Source organism: Oryctolagus cuniculus, chromosome 1 (assembly GCF_051225735.1).
Source record: "Oryctolagus cuniculus isolate XC-2025 breed Fujian yellow rabbit chromosome 1, ASM5122573v1, whole genome shotgun sequence".
Lineage (NCBI taxonomy): Eukaryota > Metazoa > Chordata > Mammalia > Lagomorpha > Leporidae > Oryctolagus > Oryctolagus cuniculus.
This window is the reverse complement of record NC_142867.1, coordinates 235,556,989-235,576,510: the sequence shown is the minus strand read 5'-3', so window position 1 is coordinate 235,576,510 and position 19,522 is coordinate 235,556,989. Positions and strand designations below refer to the sequence as shown.

Below are 19,522 nucleotides of genomic sequence, written 5' to 3'. Positions count from 1 at the left end.
CGGCGCCAGCACACCGGGTTCTAGTCCCGGTCGGGGCGCCGGATTCTGTCCCAGTTGCCCCTCTTCCAGGCCAGCTCTCTGCTGTGGCCCGGGAGTACAGTGGAGGATGGCCCAGGTGCTTGGGCCCTGCACCCCATGGGAGACCAGGAGAAGCACCTGGCTCTTGCCATCGGATCAGCGCGGTGCGCCGGCTGCAGCACGCTGGCCGTGGCGGCCATTGGAGGGAGGGGCCACTCCGCTGACTCAATCACACGGGCAGGGTGGGGCGGCTCCCAGGGTGCAGCTCTGAGTGCAGGCGAAGGGCGGGGCCGGGTCCTTCCTGGGCAGGCGGTGCCGCCCCCGGCACTAAGAGTCTGGGGTCAGCGCGCAGGCTTCTGCAGACCCAGAGAGACAGGCGGGGAGGGGTCAGCGCTCACGGGAAGAGAGGCACCAGCATCAGCCCTCATCCCGGGAGAGTGACAGGTGAGTGACAGACGGGGGAGCCCCAGGTCACCGAGGGGAGGGGGCCTGGCGATGTCGCTTCGGTTCAGCCCTTTGCTCTCCGCGAACTCCTCGAAGGTCGCCTCAGCCTCCGGGTTTCCATCCAGGGTGCGGCCTGCAGGTGGGGGCGGGTGCAGTCGGGCGACCCTGGCTCACGCTGGGGAAGCAGGTGGGCTGGGGAGGGCCCCCTGCCAGGCCTGACCCTGACAGCTCGCGGGGGAGCCCTGGACTCTGAGAAGCCGCCAGCCTGCTGTCCCCCGGGAACCCCAAGAACCCACCCCCAGCATCCTGAGAAGGAGCAGCTGGGGCCCAGGCAGGGGGAGCCTGGGTCTTGTCTGGAATTTGGTCTCCTGAGTGCAGGGGCCTCCTGCCAGGCTGACAGCCCCAGGGCCGTCCCCCAAGCCCCCAGGAAGGGGTCCTGCCCCACACTGGCCCTGGAGGGCAGACAGTGGGCTGGGGATCCCCTGGCTGAGGAAGGGGCCTGCGGTTGGCAGCCGGGAGGAGAGCCCAGTGTGAGGAGGGAGGGGTATCACCGTGTGCTACAGCTCCCAGCCCAGGGCCCCTCTCCCCACCTGGCCGCGGGGTCCTGACCCCTGCCACGCACACAGGCTCACCCTGGAGAGCGGCAGAGCCCCGTGTGGCCCTGGCTCCCCCAGGGGCCCCGGCCATGTCCTCAGCCCGGGCTGTCCTGGAGTCGGGGTCTCAGAGGCTGCACCCGGGCCCTCCTGGCCAGCATCGTGCACAGAGCCCCAGCCCCTGCCCTATGCACCCCCCACGAGTCCTGCTGTGTGAGGAGGGGTCCTGCCCAGAGCAGGGGTGGCACAGGTGGGTGTGGATGCCGGTGCTGGACCCCAGGAGTGACAGCTGTGAAACGGGAGGCTCAGAGCCCGCCCTCCCTCCCCCACCAAGTGTCCTGACCCAGCAGGGCTCTGGGCTGGGAACCGGAGGCAGCTGGGCTGATGGCCCAGGGGCTGTGTGCACAGGGACCGGGAGCCAGGGAGCGTCCGCGAACGAGGCGAGGGCAGACGCACCCATGAGCATCATCATCACATGGTTGGAGAAGTCTATGGTGTCATTGAAGTGTGCGATGGCGTGCTGCTTCCCCGGCAGGAAGTTGATGTAGATGGGGTACTTATACCCTGCAGGGAGGGCACGGAGACTCAGCAATGCCTGGGGAAGGCCCCGCGGGCTCTGCTGAGGCAGAGGGAGGCGGCGCTCTCACACTTACAGGTGTGGAAGACGCCGGGTTTGGATCCGATGTCCAGGGGCAACTTGAACGGAATGCATCCAATGGGTTTCCTGGTGCAGAATCAAGGCATGGACCTCGCCTGGGACCCCTCCCCAACCTTCCTGCTCCCGACCTCTGGGGTCCCCCAGCAGAGGGCCGGCTCCTCCCACCGGTATGTCCTAGTGTCCATCATGCAGAGAGCACTGGCCTTCATGGCGGCCACAAGGGTCCCAGGAGCCCCACCTCAAGGAGCCCTGGCCCGGGTCACGGGAGGCCCAGGGAAGCCGGGACGGCCCCTCGGCCCCTTCTGCCAGTAAGGATCACTGGGCACCAGGGCGGTCAGGATCGGGGCCCCGCAGGCCTCCGGAAATGACTAAGACCCACAGAGCAGTCCGAGCACACGGGGCCCATCCCCAGAAGGCCATGGGCGGCCTGGCGCGGCCTGCCGACACTGTAGGACACGGCCCTGCACGTGACCCCTGGGGACTCCGTGCCCCTCCCCGTGTGCTCCCTGTGGCCCCGGCCCCAGAGACCCTGGGCGGGTACAGAGCCCACGGCCAGGTGGCACTCGAGGTCAGGACGGCCTGGTGCCCCCACAGCCCAGCCGTTTCCCGCCAAGCCAGCGGGCATCGACCTGAGGCCCCTGTACCCCTGTGTCCCCCGCGGCCATCGGGTCCTGTCCTGGTCTCTGAATTCTCATTCCCAGGCGGCTCTGTTGTCCAGACCAGGAACCCCCATGAGGGACCTGCCCGCCTCTGCCTCGGGCGCTGCTGGCCCTCACCCAGGCTCCTCCCTGGCAGGGCCCAGGCGCTGGTCCGCACAGCAGGGAGCCCAGCACCCACAGCCCCCGCTGCTCAGGGACAGATTCTCCACCGCTCAGCATGGGGCGCCACAGGCAGCCGAGGGGAGCGAGGCCCAGCAGGGACAGGGTCCCGACAAGTGGCAGGGGTGGCGGGAGACGACCCAGACCGAGCAGGAAGGAGGGAAGCTGAGCTCAGGGCAGCTGGGCCAGGAGGGCGGGGGCTGCACTGCGGGGTGGGGGGGCCGCGGGCAGGGGCTCACGTGAGGTTCATCCTGAATTCCAGCTTCCGGAGCTCGTTCATGCCAAGGCTGAAGGGAGGTATAGGGTGGCTCCTCCTCTTGGCCGGAATGGGAAAGGTCCCCACCCAGAGCTGGATGTGCCATCGGCCTACAAGCTGGGAGGCGACAGCAGGGCCCGGGCTGAGCCGGGAATGGGGCCCTCAGCTGGGCGAGCAGTGGGGGGCAGAGGCTGGGTGGGGACGGGGTCGTCCCTCCATGCGAGGGGCAAGGCAGGCACCGGGACCCGGGCCTGCACCTGCACCCAGGACGGCCTCAGCCACAGAGCCAGCAGCTGAGGGAGTCACCCAAAGGCCCAGGGCAAAGCTGCTGTTAGGGACGGGGCAGGGGCGGGGGCAGAGAGGGCAGCAGGGTGGTGACATCCTGGGGATGGGGACCACACATTGCCTGCGTGCAGGCTCCTGCTGTCACCGCTGTCACCATGCTGGGAACCGGCTGGCGCAGCCTCCCCTGGCGTCCCCAGTTCTCAGCTAGAGACTCGGCAGAGGTCTCCCAATGCCACGTGTCCGTCCGTCCACCTGTACCCACAGGAACAGGACCATCCTGGGGCCTGAACAATGCCACCAGTCCAGCCCCGGCATCCTCCCCTGCTTGTCCCGGCCCTGGGTTCCTCACCCCGTGGCCTTTTTTTCCTCTTGTGTCCAGGGCTGTGGCTGCTGCCTGGGACGGGCAGAGCCCAGGCCATTGTGTTGGGGAAGGGAGGATCTGGACAGGGCTTTGGTGTGGGAAGGGCAGAGGGAGCTCGGGTCCCGACACAGTGGGCTGGGAAGGTGACTGGCAGTTGGCCATCCCTGAGTAGGGGACAGGAGGGCTTGGGGCACAGGACAGGGACGCGCCTGGGGTCATGGCTGGGGGCCCCAGAGCCAGACTGGCCACTAGGGGGAGCCGGGGCTCCTGGACAAGGGCTCTGACCCTAGGCATGTTGGGTCAGGGTCCTTCTGATTTCAGAACAAGGACATCAACATAAGGGAGGCTGTGATGGGCACTGGGCTCTGTGTGGTCCTCTGCAGGGCCCTCAGCCTCCCTGCAGACGCTCACTCTCATAGATTAGAGGGGGCCATGGCCGTGTGCACCTGACCCTGAGGTGGCTGTCACTGCAGTCAGCATTCCGAGTGGGGCTCAGCTGGGGGGGCGGAGACGCTGCCAGGAGCCCAAGTTCCAGGAGACCACGCCCCACAGCAGGATCCCTCCCCCAGTGACCCACAGCCCCTGGGCCACACCCCCAGGTGCACGGGAGGAGGACCCCACCCCATCAGAGTGACTGCCTGGCCGTGGGGCCGTCTGTGCCAGGCAGATGTCACCCAAGACAGGGGAGGGGACCTCTGCGCCATCCCGTGGGGATCAGAGGATGAGGACCAGGACTCTCACTGTGTCCAGGGCCAGGACCTCGGAAACTCTGGTCCCACCCCTGTCTCTCCCCGCGTCTCTCACGTCCTCAGCGGAGGCAGGGATCAGCTGAGTGCCCTGGGCTCCCAGCACAGAGAGCAGGCCCAGCCCGGCCGTCAGCAGGAGCAGCTGCATGGTCCCGGCCCCGCTGCCCTGTGCTGCCCGCCTCCCTGCTGCCCATTTATCCGGCTCTGGGCTGCCCTGGAGCAGGACTCCCGCCCCTCCCCACACAGGCCCCCTGCTGCAGAGCAGGTGGTGAGCTCACTGTGTTTCCTGGAGCCCGTGAGTGAGTGGGCGGCGCTGGCCGGGGTCAGCAGCCAGCACCTGGGCGGGGCCCTGTGGGCCCTGGTCTGAAAGGGAGGGTGGTGTGGGTGGGAGGGGCTCACCATGCACTCTGGGGGGTGACAACAAGGGTTCCTTGTGCTCCCCCTGCCCCACCCTGCCTTCTCCCCGGGAGCCTGCACCCGCCTGGGCCCAGGAGCCCCCAGGCATCGCTGGTCCCCGCCCAGAGGTCAGCTCCAGCCAGGGTGACGTCAGCACACCGCCACTTTCATGGTAGACCTGGGAGTCCAAGCACAGTGCCAGCCGGGCTGGACTCGCCTGTGCTCAGGGCTGGACAGCGCCCCCTGCAGCCCAAGGCCTCTAACAGTGTCTGCCTGTGTGCCTCCAGTGCCCTGGCTCTGGAGTTCTGCTTCCTGACATGATGTCCCCGAGAACCCGGGGACCCCACGTACCCTCCATCCCATTCCCTCCAGGCCCATCATCTGTGAGCCAGACCCAGAACGATCCTACAGTGACAGCTGCAGCGCTGGCCTGGTGCCTCTGTCCCGGGCATCCCTAGAGAGATCAGGTCACAAGGGGCCTCTGAAGGGGCTCGGGTCACACGGGATCCTCTGCCAGGCTTTCTTCCTGAGCCACAGTTCCCAAGGCTCATCCGTGTCAGCACGTGTGCCCCAAATCATCCGTGTCAGCACGTGTGCCCCAAATCATCCGTGCCAGCACGTGTGCCCCAAATCATCCGTGTCAGCAATGTGCCCCAAATCATCCGTGTCGGCACGTGTGCCCCAAATCATCCGTGTCGGCACGTGTGCCCCAAATCATCCGTGCCAGCACGTGTGCCCCAAATCATCCGTGTCAGCACGTGTGCCCCAAATCATCCGTGCCGGCACGTGTGCCCCAAATCATCCGTGCCAGCACGTGTGCCCCAAATCATCCGTGCCAGCACGTGTGCCCCAAATCATCCGTGTCGGCACGTGTGCCCCAAATCATCCGTGCCAGCACGTGTGCCCCAAATCATCCATGTCCGCTCGTGTGCCCCAAATCATCCGTGCCAGCACGTGTGCCCCAAATCATCCGTGTCGGCACGTGTGCCCCAAACTCGCCAGTGGCTGAGCGGAGCTCCGTTGTGTGCAGAATCGGGTTAGGGTTCCCAGGGACACGCATCGGGCTGCTGTGGTCTCGGTCCTGGGAGCGATGCTGCTCTGAGCCTTCAGGTGCTGGGGACCTGGATTCCAGCGGCCCCGGGCGAGGCGCGGGAGGGGCGCCGCCTGCGAGCGCCGCCTGGTGGACTTCGCGGTGCCTGCAGCACGTCCAGCCCCAGGGCGGGAGGACGAGGGTCTCCACGTCCCCGGGTCCCTGACAGCGCGGGTTGGGACACCTGCGTCTGGTGTCTCAGTGCTGTTTGCAGTCACAGCCCCACTGCTTGCAGTCCAGCTCCCTGTGGGTGCACAGCCTGGGGAGGGGCAGGGGATGGCTCAAGTCCTTCAGTCCCGTCGCCCAAGTGGGAGACCAGCATGGAGCTCCGGTCTCCCGGCTTTGGTGTGGCTCAGCTTCCACACCGGCATCCAGGGTCAGTTTTCATCTGGACACTGGCAGGTCGCCACCCAGGTGCCTCCTGGCCCCGCCCACTTCTCTTCAGTGCCGTGGACCCCGCTGCCTGCACCACCTGGCTGTCCCTCACTGCTGGACTTCTCCTGCCCCTGTCCCAGGCACGGGACACAGGGACGGGCACTGTCGCAGCTCCGGTCACAAGGACGGATGGTGACGAGGCTCGTGGCATTACAGCCTCGCTGGGGGAAAGGCCACCCTCCCCGTGTGCAGCCCTCATGTGTGGGGTCCTCACCCCCTTCTCCCCCCCCCAACTCTCAGAGTGTGCCCGGAGCCCCAGGGCCCCACATTCCACAGCTCCACAGCTCCCTCTAGTGAGCGCTGGGAACCCGGGTCACAGCTGGGGACACAGAGGGTCCCACGCAGCCACTGTGTGTGCCCTCAGAGCCCTGTTGCTGACCACCAGGGGGCGCCAGCCCAGCCCACGGCAGCATCCCTTCTTCCCTGGGTCCCTGGCCCCACCCAGCAGCCGATGCTCCCTGGACAAGCAGGGCCTCCCTCCCTGCCCCAGGATGGCTGTGGGTGCCCCCAGGGGAGCCGGGTGCTGGGTGGGGTGGGAGAGGAGGGGGCTACACAGCACGACAGGGACTGAGTGCCCTGAGTCACCACTTCACCATGGAGACATCGACACCACGTCGCATAACGTGTGAGAGGTACACAGCCACAAGCTACCCCTGAGGGTCAGGCTCTTCAGAGTGTGCAGGGGTGAGGCCAGAGACCAGAGACAGAGATGGAGTCCACAGCACAGGACGCACAGACGTGAGCCCCTGCACGGAACCGGCTCGCGGACTCCAGCAGGACACGTCTGCTCAGCAGTGGTTGTGTGTGTGGACGACACGTGTGTGCCCTCAGTGGAATGTGATTCAGCACCACGGACAGCGAGCGACAGGTGCGGCACGGAGGAGCCACACACCCGAGCTAAGAGACGGCCACACACCGCTCGATTCCACGGTTCCTTAAAGTTCATGTCGTGAAAATGCAGCCAACCACAAGAGACGTCGGAAGAACAATCCCAGAAGGAAAGTCTGTCTTGGCTTGTGGGGGACGGGAAGTGTGTGGTTCAGGGCTCTCGCTGGTAGCGTGGAGGGGACACCACTGTGGATTCTCGCTGTGCATCCGTTCCAGGATTGGCGCTAGCTTAGGGGCGGAGCCAGAACTGGTCCCGTTAGGAGGCGGGGCTAAGGCTGGTCCTAGCTGCGCGCATGCACTGCGTCTGTCTCCCGATGTGGTGTTGGACAGGCTGGGGCTGTGGCACTGGGGCTGGCGTGGAGGTGGTGCGGTGCTGGAGAGGGGCCTGCTTTGGCTCCGGGACTGAGCTGTGCGGGGTCCAGGGAAGCTGCACGGACACCCAGGCTCTGGCTCTGCACTGGAGCCCAGCTGAGGCGCAGCGCCACTCCTCGGCACCGTGCAGGTCCTGGGATCTGAGAGCCGGCTCAGCTCTGCGGCAGCGGCAAGGTGCTAGTCTGGAGCAGCTTCCGGGCTCGGCCCCACTCCTGCCGGGGCAGACGCCGTCCAGCTGCTCGGCCGTGAGCTCCGGGGGCAGGGCCGGGGTCGGGTTCCCGTTGTCTCCCGGTGCCTGCACACAGCAGGGGGCAGTGCACGGTGCTGGGTGTGAGGATGGAGGAGGGGAAGGAAGGAGCCGAGACCCCGCTGGGTCCGGGCGTCTCCTCTGTGAGCAGCAGGGCTGTGGGCCGGTGCCCGGCTCCTCCCTCCTGTCGTTCCGTGACCTGCGGGGCCCCGGGAGGCAGGTCCGTGCCCGACGCTCGGGGACACAGCTGCGGACACTGCCAGCTGCTGTGGGGGTGGGGCTGACTCGCGCAGGGATAATGGGGGGTCCAGGTCCCAGGCTCGGGGGCGGAGCCCCATGGGAAGCAGCTGCCTGCACGGCGGGGGCCCAGCTTCGTGCCCGGGACTCAGGACCAGCCCTGGGGGGCCTGCGGTGGAGGCGATGTGGATCCTAGGTCTGAGAGGCCACGCGCCCCACGACCCCACTGGCTGCTTCTTCCTGGGCCTCACTGTTCCCGTCTGTAACGTGGGCACGTGAGGGAACCCCTCCCCCACTGCACATGAAGAGGGCCTTGACCGCACACTGAGACAAAGAACTGCCTGACGTTTGCCCAGCGGCTGACCCTGAGGGCCAGGGTGTGCGTTCACCCAGGACACTGGGGACCCTCAGGGCCGAGGTGGACCTGCTGTTCTGTGAGGGTTCACACGTCTGTGTATGTCTCTGTGTGTGCATGTGTGTGTGCATGTGTGTGTGTGCATGTGTCTCTGTGTGTCTGTGTGTGTCTGTGTGTGTCTATGTGTGTGTCTCTGTGTGTCTCTGTGTGTGTGTCTCTGTGTGTGTGTATGTCTGTATGTGTTTGTGTGTGTGTTTGTGTCCGTGTGTCTGTGTCCGTGTGTCTGTGTACGTGTGTGTGTCTGTGTCTCTGTGTGTGTGAGTGTGTGTGCATGTGTCTGTGTGAATTTGAGTCCATGTGTCTGTGTCCGAGTGTGTCCGTGTGTGTGTGTGTGTGTGTGTGTCCGTGCGTGTGTCTGTCTCTGTGTGTGTCTGTGTGTGTCTGTGTGTGTGTCTGTGAGTGTATGTGCATGTGTGTGTGTGCATGTGTCTGTGTGAGTTTGAGTCCATGTGTCTGTGTCCGAGTGTGTCTGTATGTGTGTCTGTGTACGTGTGTGTGTGTGTCTGTGTACATGTGTGTGTCTGTGTCTCTGTGTGTGTGTGTGTCCGTATCCAGTGACTTTAGTGAAAAATGACCGCACAGTTGCTGGTTTAACCAACACAGGTTTATTCTCGGTAGCGACAGCCAGGGGGCGGCACAGCAGGCGTGGTCAGAGCTGAGCCAGGGCGTCTGCCCGGCCACTGAATCTGCGGCCCCCACCCCAGGCCGCTGCGGGGTTGTGGCTGCGCTGTCCCGGCCGCCCGCGGCCCCGGCGATGCCCACTCTCGGGCCGGGTGGAGCGGAGTCCTCTTGCGGGTCCAGGGTGGTGCCGATGCTGCTGGAGACACGCCTGGCCCTGGGCTGTCCTCAGCTGGTCAGTTGGAGGCCCAGGGTCACCCGGCCCAGCCCGGGAGGCCACAGGGACCTCAGACGGGCACAGGAAAGGAACACCCACAGCAGGGACTGGGGGGCCAGCCCCAGAGCTGAGCAAGGACTCAGACAAGGGCACGCACACGCATGCGCACCGAGACACCCTCGAGACAGCCGGGAGGGGGCAGCCCTAACGCCACCAGCGGGCACTCAGTGACCAGCACGTGGTCGGTCCCACCGAGAGGGCGGGGCAGGGCCCGGGGGCCTGCTGCCCACCTGGAGGGCCTGAGAGGCCTGGCCCTGGCCTGTGACCTTGCTGGGTCCTCCCCTCCCTCCCTCCTGCCCCGACCCCCAGTGGGTTAGGCCCTGGGGAGCCCAGGAGATCCCCACCCGCACAGGAGCTCTGCCAGGTCCCACCCCTGGGCTGAGTGGCCCATCACCCCACACCATCTCCCCACCCCAGCCAGGGCCCAGGCGCTGGGCATCCTAGCTCAGATGCACCCACGGACCCCTACCTCATGCCCATTGTGTGCAGGCCCTGCCCCTGGAGAGCAGGGAGCAGGCCGGGTCCTCCCGTCCCCGCAGACCCCCAAGGGAGCCCCAGGGAGCAGAGACACAGAGACTGCTTGAGTTCTTTATGTAGAATCTGGGTGGGGGGGCAGGGAAGGGCCTGGCTGGGCTCCGGGAGGGGCTCCTCCAGTCCTCCGGGGTAAGGCCCTGTGGGCTGCAGAGTCCTGGCCCCGCCCTAGGAAGAGGGGAGGGTCAGGGGGGGTTCTGCAGGGGGCGTGGCATGGACTGGGCTCCTGGGACCCCAGCCTCAGGGTCAGGCAGTGGGGGAGGGCTCTTGCCAAGGCTGCCCAGAGCCCTGCTCCCTGTGGGAGTGGGGACGGCGAGTCTTGCGGACAACAGAGGACTAGGAAGGGCGTTGATTCACAGGAGATGCTAGCTCCGCCCACAGCCTGGTGGCCTCCTGGGCAAGTCCTGCCCCTTAGACCTCACAGGACACCCAGCAGGGAGGGCCCTGGATGCCAGCAGACCCGGGGCGCGGCTTTGGACAGTGCGGGGTGGACAGTCTGTCTCCCCCAGAGAACCATGGGAATGGCCCCCCGTGGAAGGGTTCCCCCACCGCCCAGGCGTGATCCCAGGGCGGGCATCTGAAGCCACACCTGAGGGCCAAGACAGGTGCAGGAGCAGAGCCCACCCCTGTCTGGCCAGGTGGGCCTCACCTGCCAGGTAGGATGGCAGGGGCTGGAGCCCGCGGCTCCTGCCGCCCATCAGACCCCAGACTCAGGTTTTCCCAGGTGTGCTCTGGCCACTCACCCTAGTCACTCGCGGGAGAGCAGCTCTCTGCAGGAAGAGGGAGACAGCACGGTCAGAGGACCCCGGGCCGCTCCGACCCGACGTTTCCTCACCCTGGCAAGCACAGAGCAGCCCCAGACGAGGGGCGTCCCGGGGACTCGCCCTGCGGCCCGAGCTCCTGGGCCCGGGGAGGGGCAGGTGCGTCCCCCTACCTCCTTGTGTGGGGACGAAGATGCTCTCCGCGTTCAGTCCCCTGTCTTTTGCCAGCTGCTCGAACTCCGCCAAGGCTGCCGGGTTGTTTTCAGGGTCTCTGCCTGCAGGTGAGGCCGGGAGGAGTCAGGAGGGTGGGGGCAGCACCGGGCGTGGAGGCATCTGCATCCCAGCCTGGCGACCCAGGAGCCCCTGGCCTGGGAGGGTGCCCTCGGCCACCTCTGAGCTTTGACCCCGAGATCCTGGGGCTGGGGAGCTTTCAGCTGCCTGTGGATTCCAGGGGTCCCGGGCCCTGAGCCCCCAACTCGCTGATCCGGGGAAGCCCTGAGCTCCGGAGACGGCACCGGGACGGACTTGGATCAGGAAATCAACACAAGTGTCCTGCATGGGGGGGGGGTCCCTGCATCCCAGGGGCCTCTCAGGGAGGGGTGAGGAGGGGCGGGAGGCAAGGGAGGTGGGCGGCAGGAGGCGGGAGGCGGGGGCTCACCGATCAGCTTGGCGTGCTTGAACCGCTGCCCGTGAATCTCGCCCTGGCACTGGAACACCCAGTGGTCCTTCTCCTTCATCTGAGTGACCTGGACTGTGGTCCTGCCCTCAACTGCACAACGGGAACAGGGGTCCCACGAGGCCACGCCTCCCTCAGAAAGGCCCCGGGATGTGGCCCCGCCCCAGCCCGGCCAACACCTCAGCTGCCAGCTGCCCAGAGCTGCTGGACCAGGTCCCCTGAGGCGCTGGGTGCCCCACCTCCCCAGATCCCCTGCACCCAGGGACGGCCGTGGCCAGGCCAGGGAGGCCCAGGGAGGCTGGGGGTGAGAGGTGGGCAGAGTTTGCTATGGACACGCAGCTCCCCAACCCTGACACAGGACCCAACAGGGGCACAGCCTCCCCGAGGGACAGCCCTGGACAGGCGGGCCCCTTGCGCACTAAAGGTCTTGCGTGCAGCGTGGTGTCAGGTGCTGGACTCTTTAAGGCAAGGAGACCCAGGGCGGGCGTGGTGGGCTGAGAGGGGGCCAGAGTGGGGGGGGGGGCCTCGCCCTCCCTCGCTGACTTGGACCCCGCGACCTCCACACTCACAGGCCAAGTAAACGCCCGGCTGCTCCGTCTTCTCCAGGACGGTGCTCAACTGATGGCATTGACCCTTTTTCCTGGAAACAGAAGCCGAGTGGGCAGCGCTGTCCCGGCTGACCTCCCTCTCAGAGCGGACACTGCGCAGGGCCTGGAGGCACCCGGGTCCTAGCCGGGCCCAGGGAGCAGCAGGCAGAGCTGCACACAGGCAGGCCCAGCTGGCCTCAGTGCAGGCGGCCACGCCCTGGTCATGCAGTGGCCTCGAGCCCCGGGCCACTCCTCCAGGTGGCTGCCCTCCCAGCCATCCTGTCCGCTGCCAGACAGTCTGTGGCCACGGCCTCTCCTCGTCCCTCACTGCCCAGGCCCCCCAGCAGGTCCTCCGCACAAGGAGCCGTGCACAGCCAGCCCCGCAGGCACCTTCATGTGCTCTGGGGGGTGGGGGGTGTCTGTGGGGAGGAGAGGCAAACATCAGACCACCGCCAGGGTCAGCGAGAGCCGGGTCAGCTCCAGGCCAGAGAGCAGGTGCTGACCCCCACGGGAGGGCGCCCCCACTGAGGGCTGCCCTGATGGCACAGGGTCCTTGTGTCCATGCCATGCCCTCAGCCGGGGGTCGTGTCCCCACCTGGTCATTGTGTAAACCCCGCCCTGGGGTGCACAGAGCAGGCATGCGCCGTGAGGGTCCCGAGTCCAGAGTGCAGGCCCGGCCCCCTGCCTGACCCAGGGCTGGGATGAGACTCCATTTCCCCATGGGCCTGTGGGGCACGGGTGCCCAGGCAGGGGAGGTGGGCAGTGCCCTGCAGGTGCCCCTGGGCCCACAGGCTTGGTTCTAGGGCCTCCTGGGGCTCTCCCAGCCCAGGTCCTGGCAGGCAGCTTGTGTTCAGAGCCCAGGTGCTCAGCGTTGGGGACCCCATGTGGCCAGCGCCCCCATCCCTGCCCAGCCTCCTGTGTGGGGACAGTGCGCAGACACTAACACAAAGCTGAGGGTGACCTTGAGGCTGCCCCCGTCCTGGGCCACGATGGTCACGGGGCCCACAGAATCCGGCTTCAGCTCTGAAATCTCCTTGTCTGAGGCCATGCCCTTCATGTACAAGGTCCCTGAGGGCTGGTGAGGGTGCGACCCATCAGGCCCTACCAACACTCAGGGCCTCCCCTCGCAGGGTCTGCAGCCCCCAGACCCTGAACGCCAAGGGCCAGGAACGGGGCGCACTCCCCACAACCACACCACCCTGAAAGCACTCAGCGGCCTCCCCAGACCCAGCCCGTGCCGCCTCCCAGTCCCTCCTGGGCCGGACCCCAGGGACCCTCACTCCCGCCCCTCTGCCGCCCGGGGTCCTCAGGCTCAGGTTTGCTCAGGACAGGAGTTCCTCACCTGCCCCAGCGCGGTTGTCCCCCTGGAGCCCCGCCCCGCCCTCCCCTCTCGGAGCCTCACGGCCTGGCTCTCCGCCTCCACGTCCAGGGGGTCCTGGGCCTGCAGGACCACGAGGAGGCCGAGGCCCAGGGCCAGCAGCAGGGTCTGCATCTCGGATCTGCGCTCTCGGCTGCAACAGGTCAGCTCCGGGCTGGGTGAGTCTGCTCAGCTCCTCTCGCCTGCACCCTTATAGGGCCGGGGCAGGGTCCTCCCGGAAGCTGGCGCCGAGGACCGGCCGATCCCTTCCTGGCCGCAACCGTGGCCAGCGCTGCCGCGGACCGGCTCAGGTGTCGTTGATGTTGGACGTCCCTCAATCACGGCTGTTGACTCCGCAAAGGTCACCCAGACAGGGCTGCCGCCCAGGGCAGGGCTCTCACCTCGGGTACGATGTGGCCTTGGCCGCCCTGCGCCCACGCCCCCTGGCTGGCTGCTGGCGCGGGTGCCGTGAGGATGAGAGAGCTTGGGCGTGGGTCTCGGCAGAACTTCCTGTGGTCTGGGCAGGACCCTCAACCCGAGAAAAATCAGGACAATGAGGCCAACCGCGTGGAAATGTGCGCTGCACGGACCCTCGCTCCTGAGCCACTGAGCAGGCGGGGCCCACTCTGCTCACCCCCAGAGCAGCCGCAGGTCGGGCAGGGGACCGGACGGGTGAGCGGGAATGTTGGTAGTCGGAAACAAGAACAAGCATCAAACATGGTGATGTGGTGGGAGAAGGGAGACCTCCGATGCTCCGTGCACAGCGTCTGTGACCACGCCCCCAGGAGCTCGGCAGTGGACAAGCAGGGGCCTTGGCGGAGGAGGGGTGAGCAGGTGCTACAGGCCGAGCCCCCTGTGGAGAGGAAGGCACCGGCCCGATGCATTGTGGGAAATGCACCTTGTCTACACCCTCCTTAGACAGGACCCATGATTGACAGTAGATAATGGCAGACCCACGCCCATCAGTGGGCGCAGGGCACACAGATCTGGGTGAAGGGAGAGGGGAGCCCAGTTCGGCTTCATGGGGCCAACGCTGCGGCCCCAGAGGAGCTGCAGCAAGAGCGGAGCCGCGTGGAGCGCGTTGTAGCCAGACCCGCAGGGTTCTGCAAGAACTGACACAGCAGGAGAAGCGGGGTCAGCAGCACCGTCCAGGGGCAACGCACAGCCAGAGCCCAGCTTCCGAAGGTGGGCGCAGCCGGGCCCAGCACACACGGGCCAGTCAGGGGCCAGCAGGGGTCACACGGCCGGTGGGGACGACCGAGCGTTTTTCTTGCTGACTCGCGGGAGGGCAGTGAGTGACAGCTGGACACAGCTTCAGCAGGAAGCGCCCAGGGTCCTCTCCCCAGGACGACGCCCAGGTCCTCTCACACGGCAGGGGCCCCGCGGCAGAATTTCCGTGGAAACCACCACTCGTGCACCCACGGGCCAGCTGGGCTCCTTTGGCTCCTCCTGTCCCGACCTTGAACGTCAGGGCAGGACCCCGCTGCCGCTCGCCAGGATCAGGAAGCCAGCAGGGACTTGGCTGCGTTCGGGACCCCAGTGCCCCCAGCGCCCGAGGACTGGGCTCCGAGCCTTCTCATGCTCACAGTGTCGGGGGCAGGGGGTCATGCTCTGAAATCCCGAGGACGCGTTGACCTCTCTACGGATGTGGTTATGCCTTTATTAGAAAAGTAGAGCGACCCCGACAGACCGAGAGAGTCCTCCACCCCCGCGTTCACACCCGCACGGCTGCAACTCCAGGTCAGAGCCAGGGCACAGCCTGGATCCAGGGCCTCTGGCCGGGTCTGCACAGGGGTGGCCGGGACCCTGGCACGTGGGCCATCTTCTGCCGCCTTCCCGGCTGAGTTAGCAGGAACCGGCATCAGAAACCGAGCAGCCGGGACCCCCCCGGTCACTCCGATGCGGGAGCTGGCACCGCCCCCGCAGCTCATGCCCTGCGCCACAGCAGCCACCCGCAGTCCCAGCATTTGTCACACATCCGTGATCCAGAACACCTGAAGTGCCGCCTCTACACGCACAGGCGCACACGCGTGCACACACGCAACCCGCCACGGGAGAGACGTCCGCTCGGCTCAGCTCAGTGGGGCTGGACCGAGGTCCGTGGGCTCCGGGCGCTGGGGCTGGCAGCGCTGGCCTCGGGCCTGCTCGTGGGGAGGGGTGGCTGGGGGTCCCTGACCCAGAGGGGAGGCCGACCACTGTTCACACCCCAGGCCCGGGGCTGTGGCCTCCCGGGGAGCAGGGGCCCAGGCAGGCAGGGGACACAGCGCAGCCTCCAGACCAGAGGCAGGCCGCGCCCTGCAGGGCCAGGGGCTGCAGCTGTGACTCCCTCGGTCTGTGCTGAGGTCTGTGCTGGCCGGGCCGCCCCCGTGCCCACCATGCTGCTGCCCATCTGGCTGGATGCCAGGTCCTGCGCTCACGCCTCTGCCCCCCCCCCCAGAACCCTGCCATCTCCACCCCCTGGGAGGGAAGCTTGACCTCCCAGCCTACAGAGCTCTCGGGCAGGTGCAGCCTGACCGGCCCCAGCCTCCCCGAGCTGGGGAGAGGGTGCCTGTCCCGACAGCGAGGGTCATGCTCTCGGCGCAGGTCCCGCCGTCCCCCTCCCTGGGCTCCTCGGCCTCCAGGGCTGCGCTCAGCAGAGGCTCCCGGGGCCTGGGCTCGGGGCAGAGCTGCGCGTGGTGAGCTCACTCCTCCTGCACTGGGCCAGGAGCCGAGGACGCCCGTTGGCACAGGGGCTACGGCAGGAAAGGCCGGGCCGTGTTTGCCTTCTGGAACCCTCTTATCTGTAAGTTCCCCCAGACCCTGCCCTGGGAACACAGGACACTTTGTGCCGTGGCTGTCCCGTGAATGTCAGCCACGCAGGAACCGCCTGCACCTGTGCCCTCGCCTGTGTCCTCCTGACGCACGGCCAGGTGATGGCGGGGACGGGCCCCCCCCAGCGCGCCCGCAGCCCACCACGCCGAGATGCGACACTGGGAGTGCCTCGTGGGCTCCTCCCTCCTCTCAGTCAGTTCGGGTGGGTGTTGGGGGCAGGGTCTGGACCCCCGAGGCAGCAGCTCGGCACCCTACAGTCAGGCCAGGGCTGGCTGGGCTGGGAGAGCCGGTGGGGGAGGGGCTTCCTGCCGAGGGCAGCACGCTCAGCTCTGAGCCCACCCTCTCCTTTGTGCGTGGGTGAGCAGGGGCCGAGGCCCCAAGAACGGCCACCCCTGCTCACAGCAGCAGGGACGCTGGCCGGGAAGACCCCGGCGGGGTGGGCGTGGGGGTGGGGTGATGGAGAAGGAGACGGGGTGGGGGGGTCTCAGCTCTGAGCCACCAGGAGCCAAGCAGGCAGCTGCCCGGGGCACCCCGGGAACCCGAGGGCCAGCTCATCCCCTCAGCAGCTGCTGCCCAGGAGGCAGAGCGCCCCGGGGCTTCAGGCCAGGCCTGGGCAGAGAAGCCCACCTCCGTGCGCCTGCACCTGCTCCCCAGGTGAGCCCCCGTCTCCCCAGGTGAGCAGCAGGAAGCCCCCCTGGGGCAGGGTCCTGCGGCTGTTCCGTGTGCGTGCCGAGGGTGACAGGTGAGAGAGGCAGGGCCGAGCCGTGCACACACCACCTGATGCCGGCACCGACCCCAGTGAGCTGTGGCCGGGTCACCTTTCCCAGAAGAGGGAGGTGGGGCTGACATGGCCAGGGAGGGACCGGGCCCACCCTAGGCAGCTCAGACTTCAGCCCCACGCTGGGGGCCACAGACCCTTGGGCTCCCCAGGGCCCCGGGGCCACCTGTGCACAGAGACCCCTCAGGGGCCCACACCTGGCCACGCTGCACTCCCAGGAGGCTTCAGGAGCAGACGGGCTGACGTGAACACAGTCAGGGTGTTCCCGGGGAGGGACCTGCCCCCCCCTCCCACCACGTCCACCGTCAGCCCGGGGACACCTCGGGTCTGCGAGGGGAGGGCCCCGACCCTGGTTCCCAGCCATCGTCCTCCTGGCTCCCACGGGTGTGACCCCTCCCCTCAGCTGGACTGGACTCCGGGTCGGCTCCCGAGAAACGGAACTGGGCAAGGGGGATAGTGGGCGAGGCCTGGGCTGCAGCTCTGTGGGCTCCTCTCTCTCTCTCTCTCTCTCTCTCTCTCTCTCTCTCTGCCGGGTGGGATGTCGTGAGCTGCCTATGCACAGGCCCCAGGGGCAGGAACACAGAGCCCCCTGCAGCCTGGTCAGCATCTGAGGGTCTGGTCAGTGACCTGGCTGAGAGCCCTGAGTGGGGAACGCCCAGGGAGCCTTGGCCGAGGGCCCAGACCCGGCCACCTGAGGGCAGAGGTTCCCACGGAGCCGGGACTGGATCCCAGGCCACAGGCTCTGTGGGTCAGCAACGTGCATTGCCAGCAGCTGTGCGTGAGCTGTGCGGCACCGGCAGCGGCACAGGACAGGCCCAGGCTCGGGGTGGCCCTGCCCTGCCCCTCCCTCCTCTGCCCCCTGGCTCCCTGCAGCCCCGGGGCTCCACCCCACCCTCGCTGCACTCACATCCGCCCCGTCTCTGCAGAGCTCAGCCCCCCCCAAGCCGGCACGCGACCCCAGACTTGGGCAGGGCTGGTGCTGCTGCCCATCTGCGTGCAACACAAAAAGTGACCCATGGGACACAGTGGACCCCACCTGTGACCCAGCCCCGCCTCCTGCTCCCTCTGGGCCTCACTCTTGCTCTCCCTGGGTTTTCTCTGGAGCATCCGTGTCTGTCCACTCCACATGGGGCAGCCCCCGATGGCCACTTCAGAGGCCCACCCAGGCCCAGTGTGGCCCTGACCAGGGGCATGCAAAGATGAGCGCCCCCGGGAGCCCCTCCCCGCCCCTGAGCAGCACACACTGAGGACATGGATGCCAGGGACACGAGGTCACCCTGGCTGGGGACAGGGACACAGAGCCAGACCTTGGGGGCTCGTCCCTGGCTCCAGTGGTTCCATTGTGCCTGGGGCACTTGCGCCCCCTGGTGGCCAGTGCAAGCCCTGCAGCCCCAGCCAGGAATCCCAGAAACCAGAGGCCCTGGGTTTGGGTGTTCCCATGTAGTGGGGTCCCTGACCCTTGCCCCCTACAGCCACCTGGAGGAGCAGGTTTGGGTTCACCAAGGGACGTGGGTGGTGTTCCCCTGAGGACTGGCTAGGGTTTCCTTCTTGTTCAGAGGCTTAGCTTGGCTGGGAGCCCTGGGCTGGACGCCCACGGACTCTGGCTGCGTGCCCGCTCCTGGTGACATCTGAGGCACACACCAGCAGCCGTCAGGCCTGCCAGGGTCGAGTCCAGCCGGAGATCTCTCCAGATCGGCACATGGAGGGCTCCTGTCCTTGCGCCTGTCTTCCCGCCCTGGGCACCCAGGACTCCATTGTGTGGTGGGCTCTGGACGTCATGCAGGTGTCCCCAGGGGTCATGCCCCCTGCACCTGCCCACTGGACCAAAGGCAAGAGATGTGGGTGACGGACAGGAAGCACCCAGCAGCCTCCACAAGAAGATGGGGGGGCTCCCGTCACCAGGACAAAGGCCGGGGGTCCCCACAGCTCAGCCCTCGCTGTGCCTTTGCCGGTTTGTCTTGGGACTCCGGGACCGAGTGCATTGTCCCATGATTCACTCCCTGTCCCACCACTGCTCTCCAGGGCGGCTGCTCACTACCCTTTCCTTTTCTTTGTTTTAAAAACGTATTCATTACTTATTTATTTATTTATTCAAACGGCAGAGTGACACAGAGAGAGGGAGGGACCAGGGGGGGACCAACGATCTTCCATCCGCTGCTTCACTCCCCAAACGCCCGCAGCAGCCAGGGCTGGGCCAGGCCGAAGCCAGGCGGCAGGAGCTCCCTCTGGGTCTCCCGCTGAGGGTGGCAGGAACCCAAGTGCTTGGGCCACCCCCGCTGCCTCGCAGGCCCGTGGGGAGGACACGGGGTCAGAAGCAGAGGGGCCAGGACAGGTGCCGGCACCCCGGTACGGCACGCAGCCCCCACCCCCGCCGCTTTCCCTGCGGTTTCCAGGGGCTCTCCGCGTCCTGCAGCCCTGACACCGTGTGCTGAGCCATAGCGCTGGTGCTCACCTGCGTCCGCGGCGCTGCCCCAGGAGCAGAGGCGGGGCCTCGAGCGGCCACGCCCCCAGGCGGGCTCTGGTGCTGCAGCAGGCAGGGGTCAGGGCCCCCCAGGGCCCAGGCGGGCAGGGGAGCAGCCAGGAGGCTTGCAGCCCAGCTCAGGCGCACACGGGCACACCGAGGAAGGGGCGGCGCGTGGAGACCTGGCAGTGGGCCCGCCGCAGGAGCAGAACCGACAAAGCTGCAGGATGAGGTCAGCTGATGCAGCGAAGCGTTTGACAGGGGCCGCCGCCTGCGAGGCCGGCATCCCATATGGGCTCTGGTTCGGGTCCCGGCTGCTCCACTTCCGATCCAGCTCTCTGCTGTGGCCTGGGAAAGCAGTAGAAGATGGCCCAAGTCCTTGGGTCCCTGCACCCGCCATGGGAGA

The 19,522-nt window shown here is 67.1% G+C and overlaps 2 protein-coding genes across 2 annotated transcripts; both read right to left on the bottom strand.

Annotated features, from left to right (window-relative positions):
• Nucleotides 1–345: 345 nt before the first annotated feature.
• On the bottom strand, nucleotides 346–3,066 carry LOC149128913 (uncharacterized). Its single transcript, XM_089306782.1, has 5 exons — nucleotides 2,771–3,066; nucleotides 1,709–1,779; nucleotides 1,386–1,619; nucleotides 494–595; nucleotides 346–374 (listed from the first exon to the last, which is right to left on the bottom strand). The coding sequence occupies exons 1-5, from the start codon at nucleotides 2,809–2,811 to the stop codon at nucleotides 346–348; spliced, it is 477 nt and encodes a 158-aa protein (XP_089162908.1). The 5' UTR covers nucleotides 2,812–3,066.
• Nucleotides 3,067–9,729: 6,663 nt separating this feature from the next.
• On the bottom strand, nucleotides 9,730–13,271 carry LOC138845519 (lipocalin-1-like). Its single transcript, XM_070058424.2, has 7 exons — nucleotides 13,112–13,271; nucleotides 12,654–12,784; nucleotides 11,692–11,762; nucleotides 11,105–11,215; nucleotides 10,620–10,721; nucleotides 10,429–10,455; nucleotides 9,730–9,853 (listed from the first exon to the last, which is right to left on the bottom strand). The coding sequence occupies exons 1-6, from the start codon at nucleotides 13,199–13,201 to the stop codon at nucleotides 10,430–10,432; spliced, it is 531 nt and encodes a 176-aa protein (XP_069914525.2). The 5' UTR covers nucleotides 13,202–13,271; the 3' UTR covers nucleotides 9,730–9,853; nucleotide 10,429.
• Nucleotides 13,272–19,522: the final 6,251 nt, after the last annotated feature.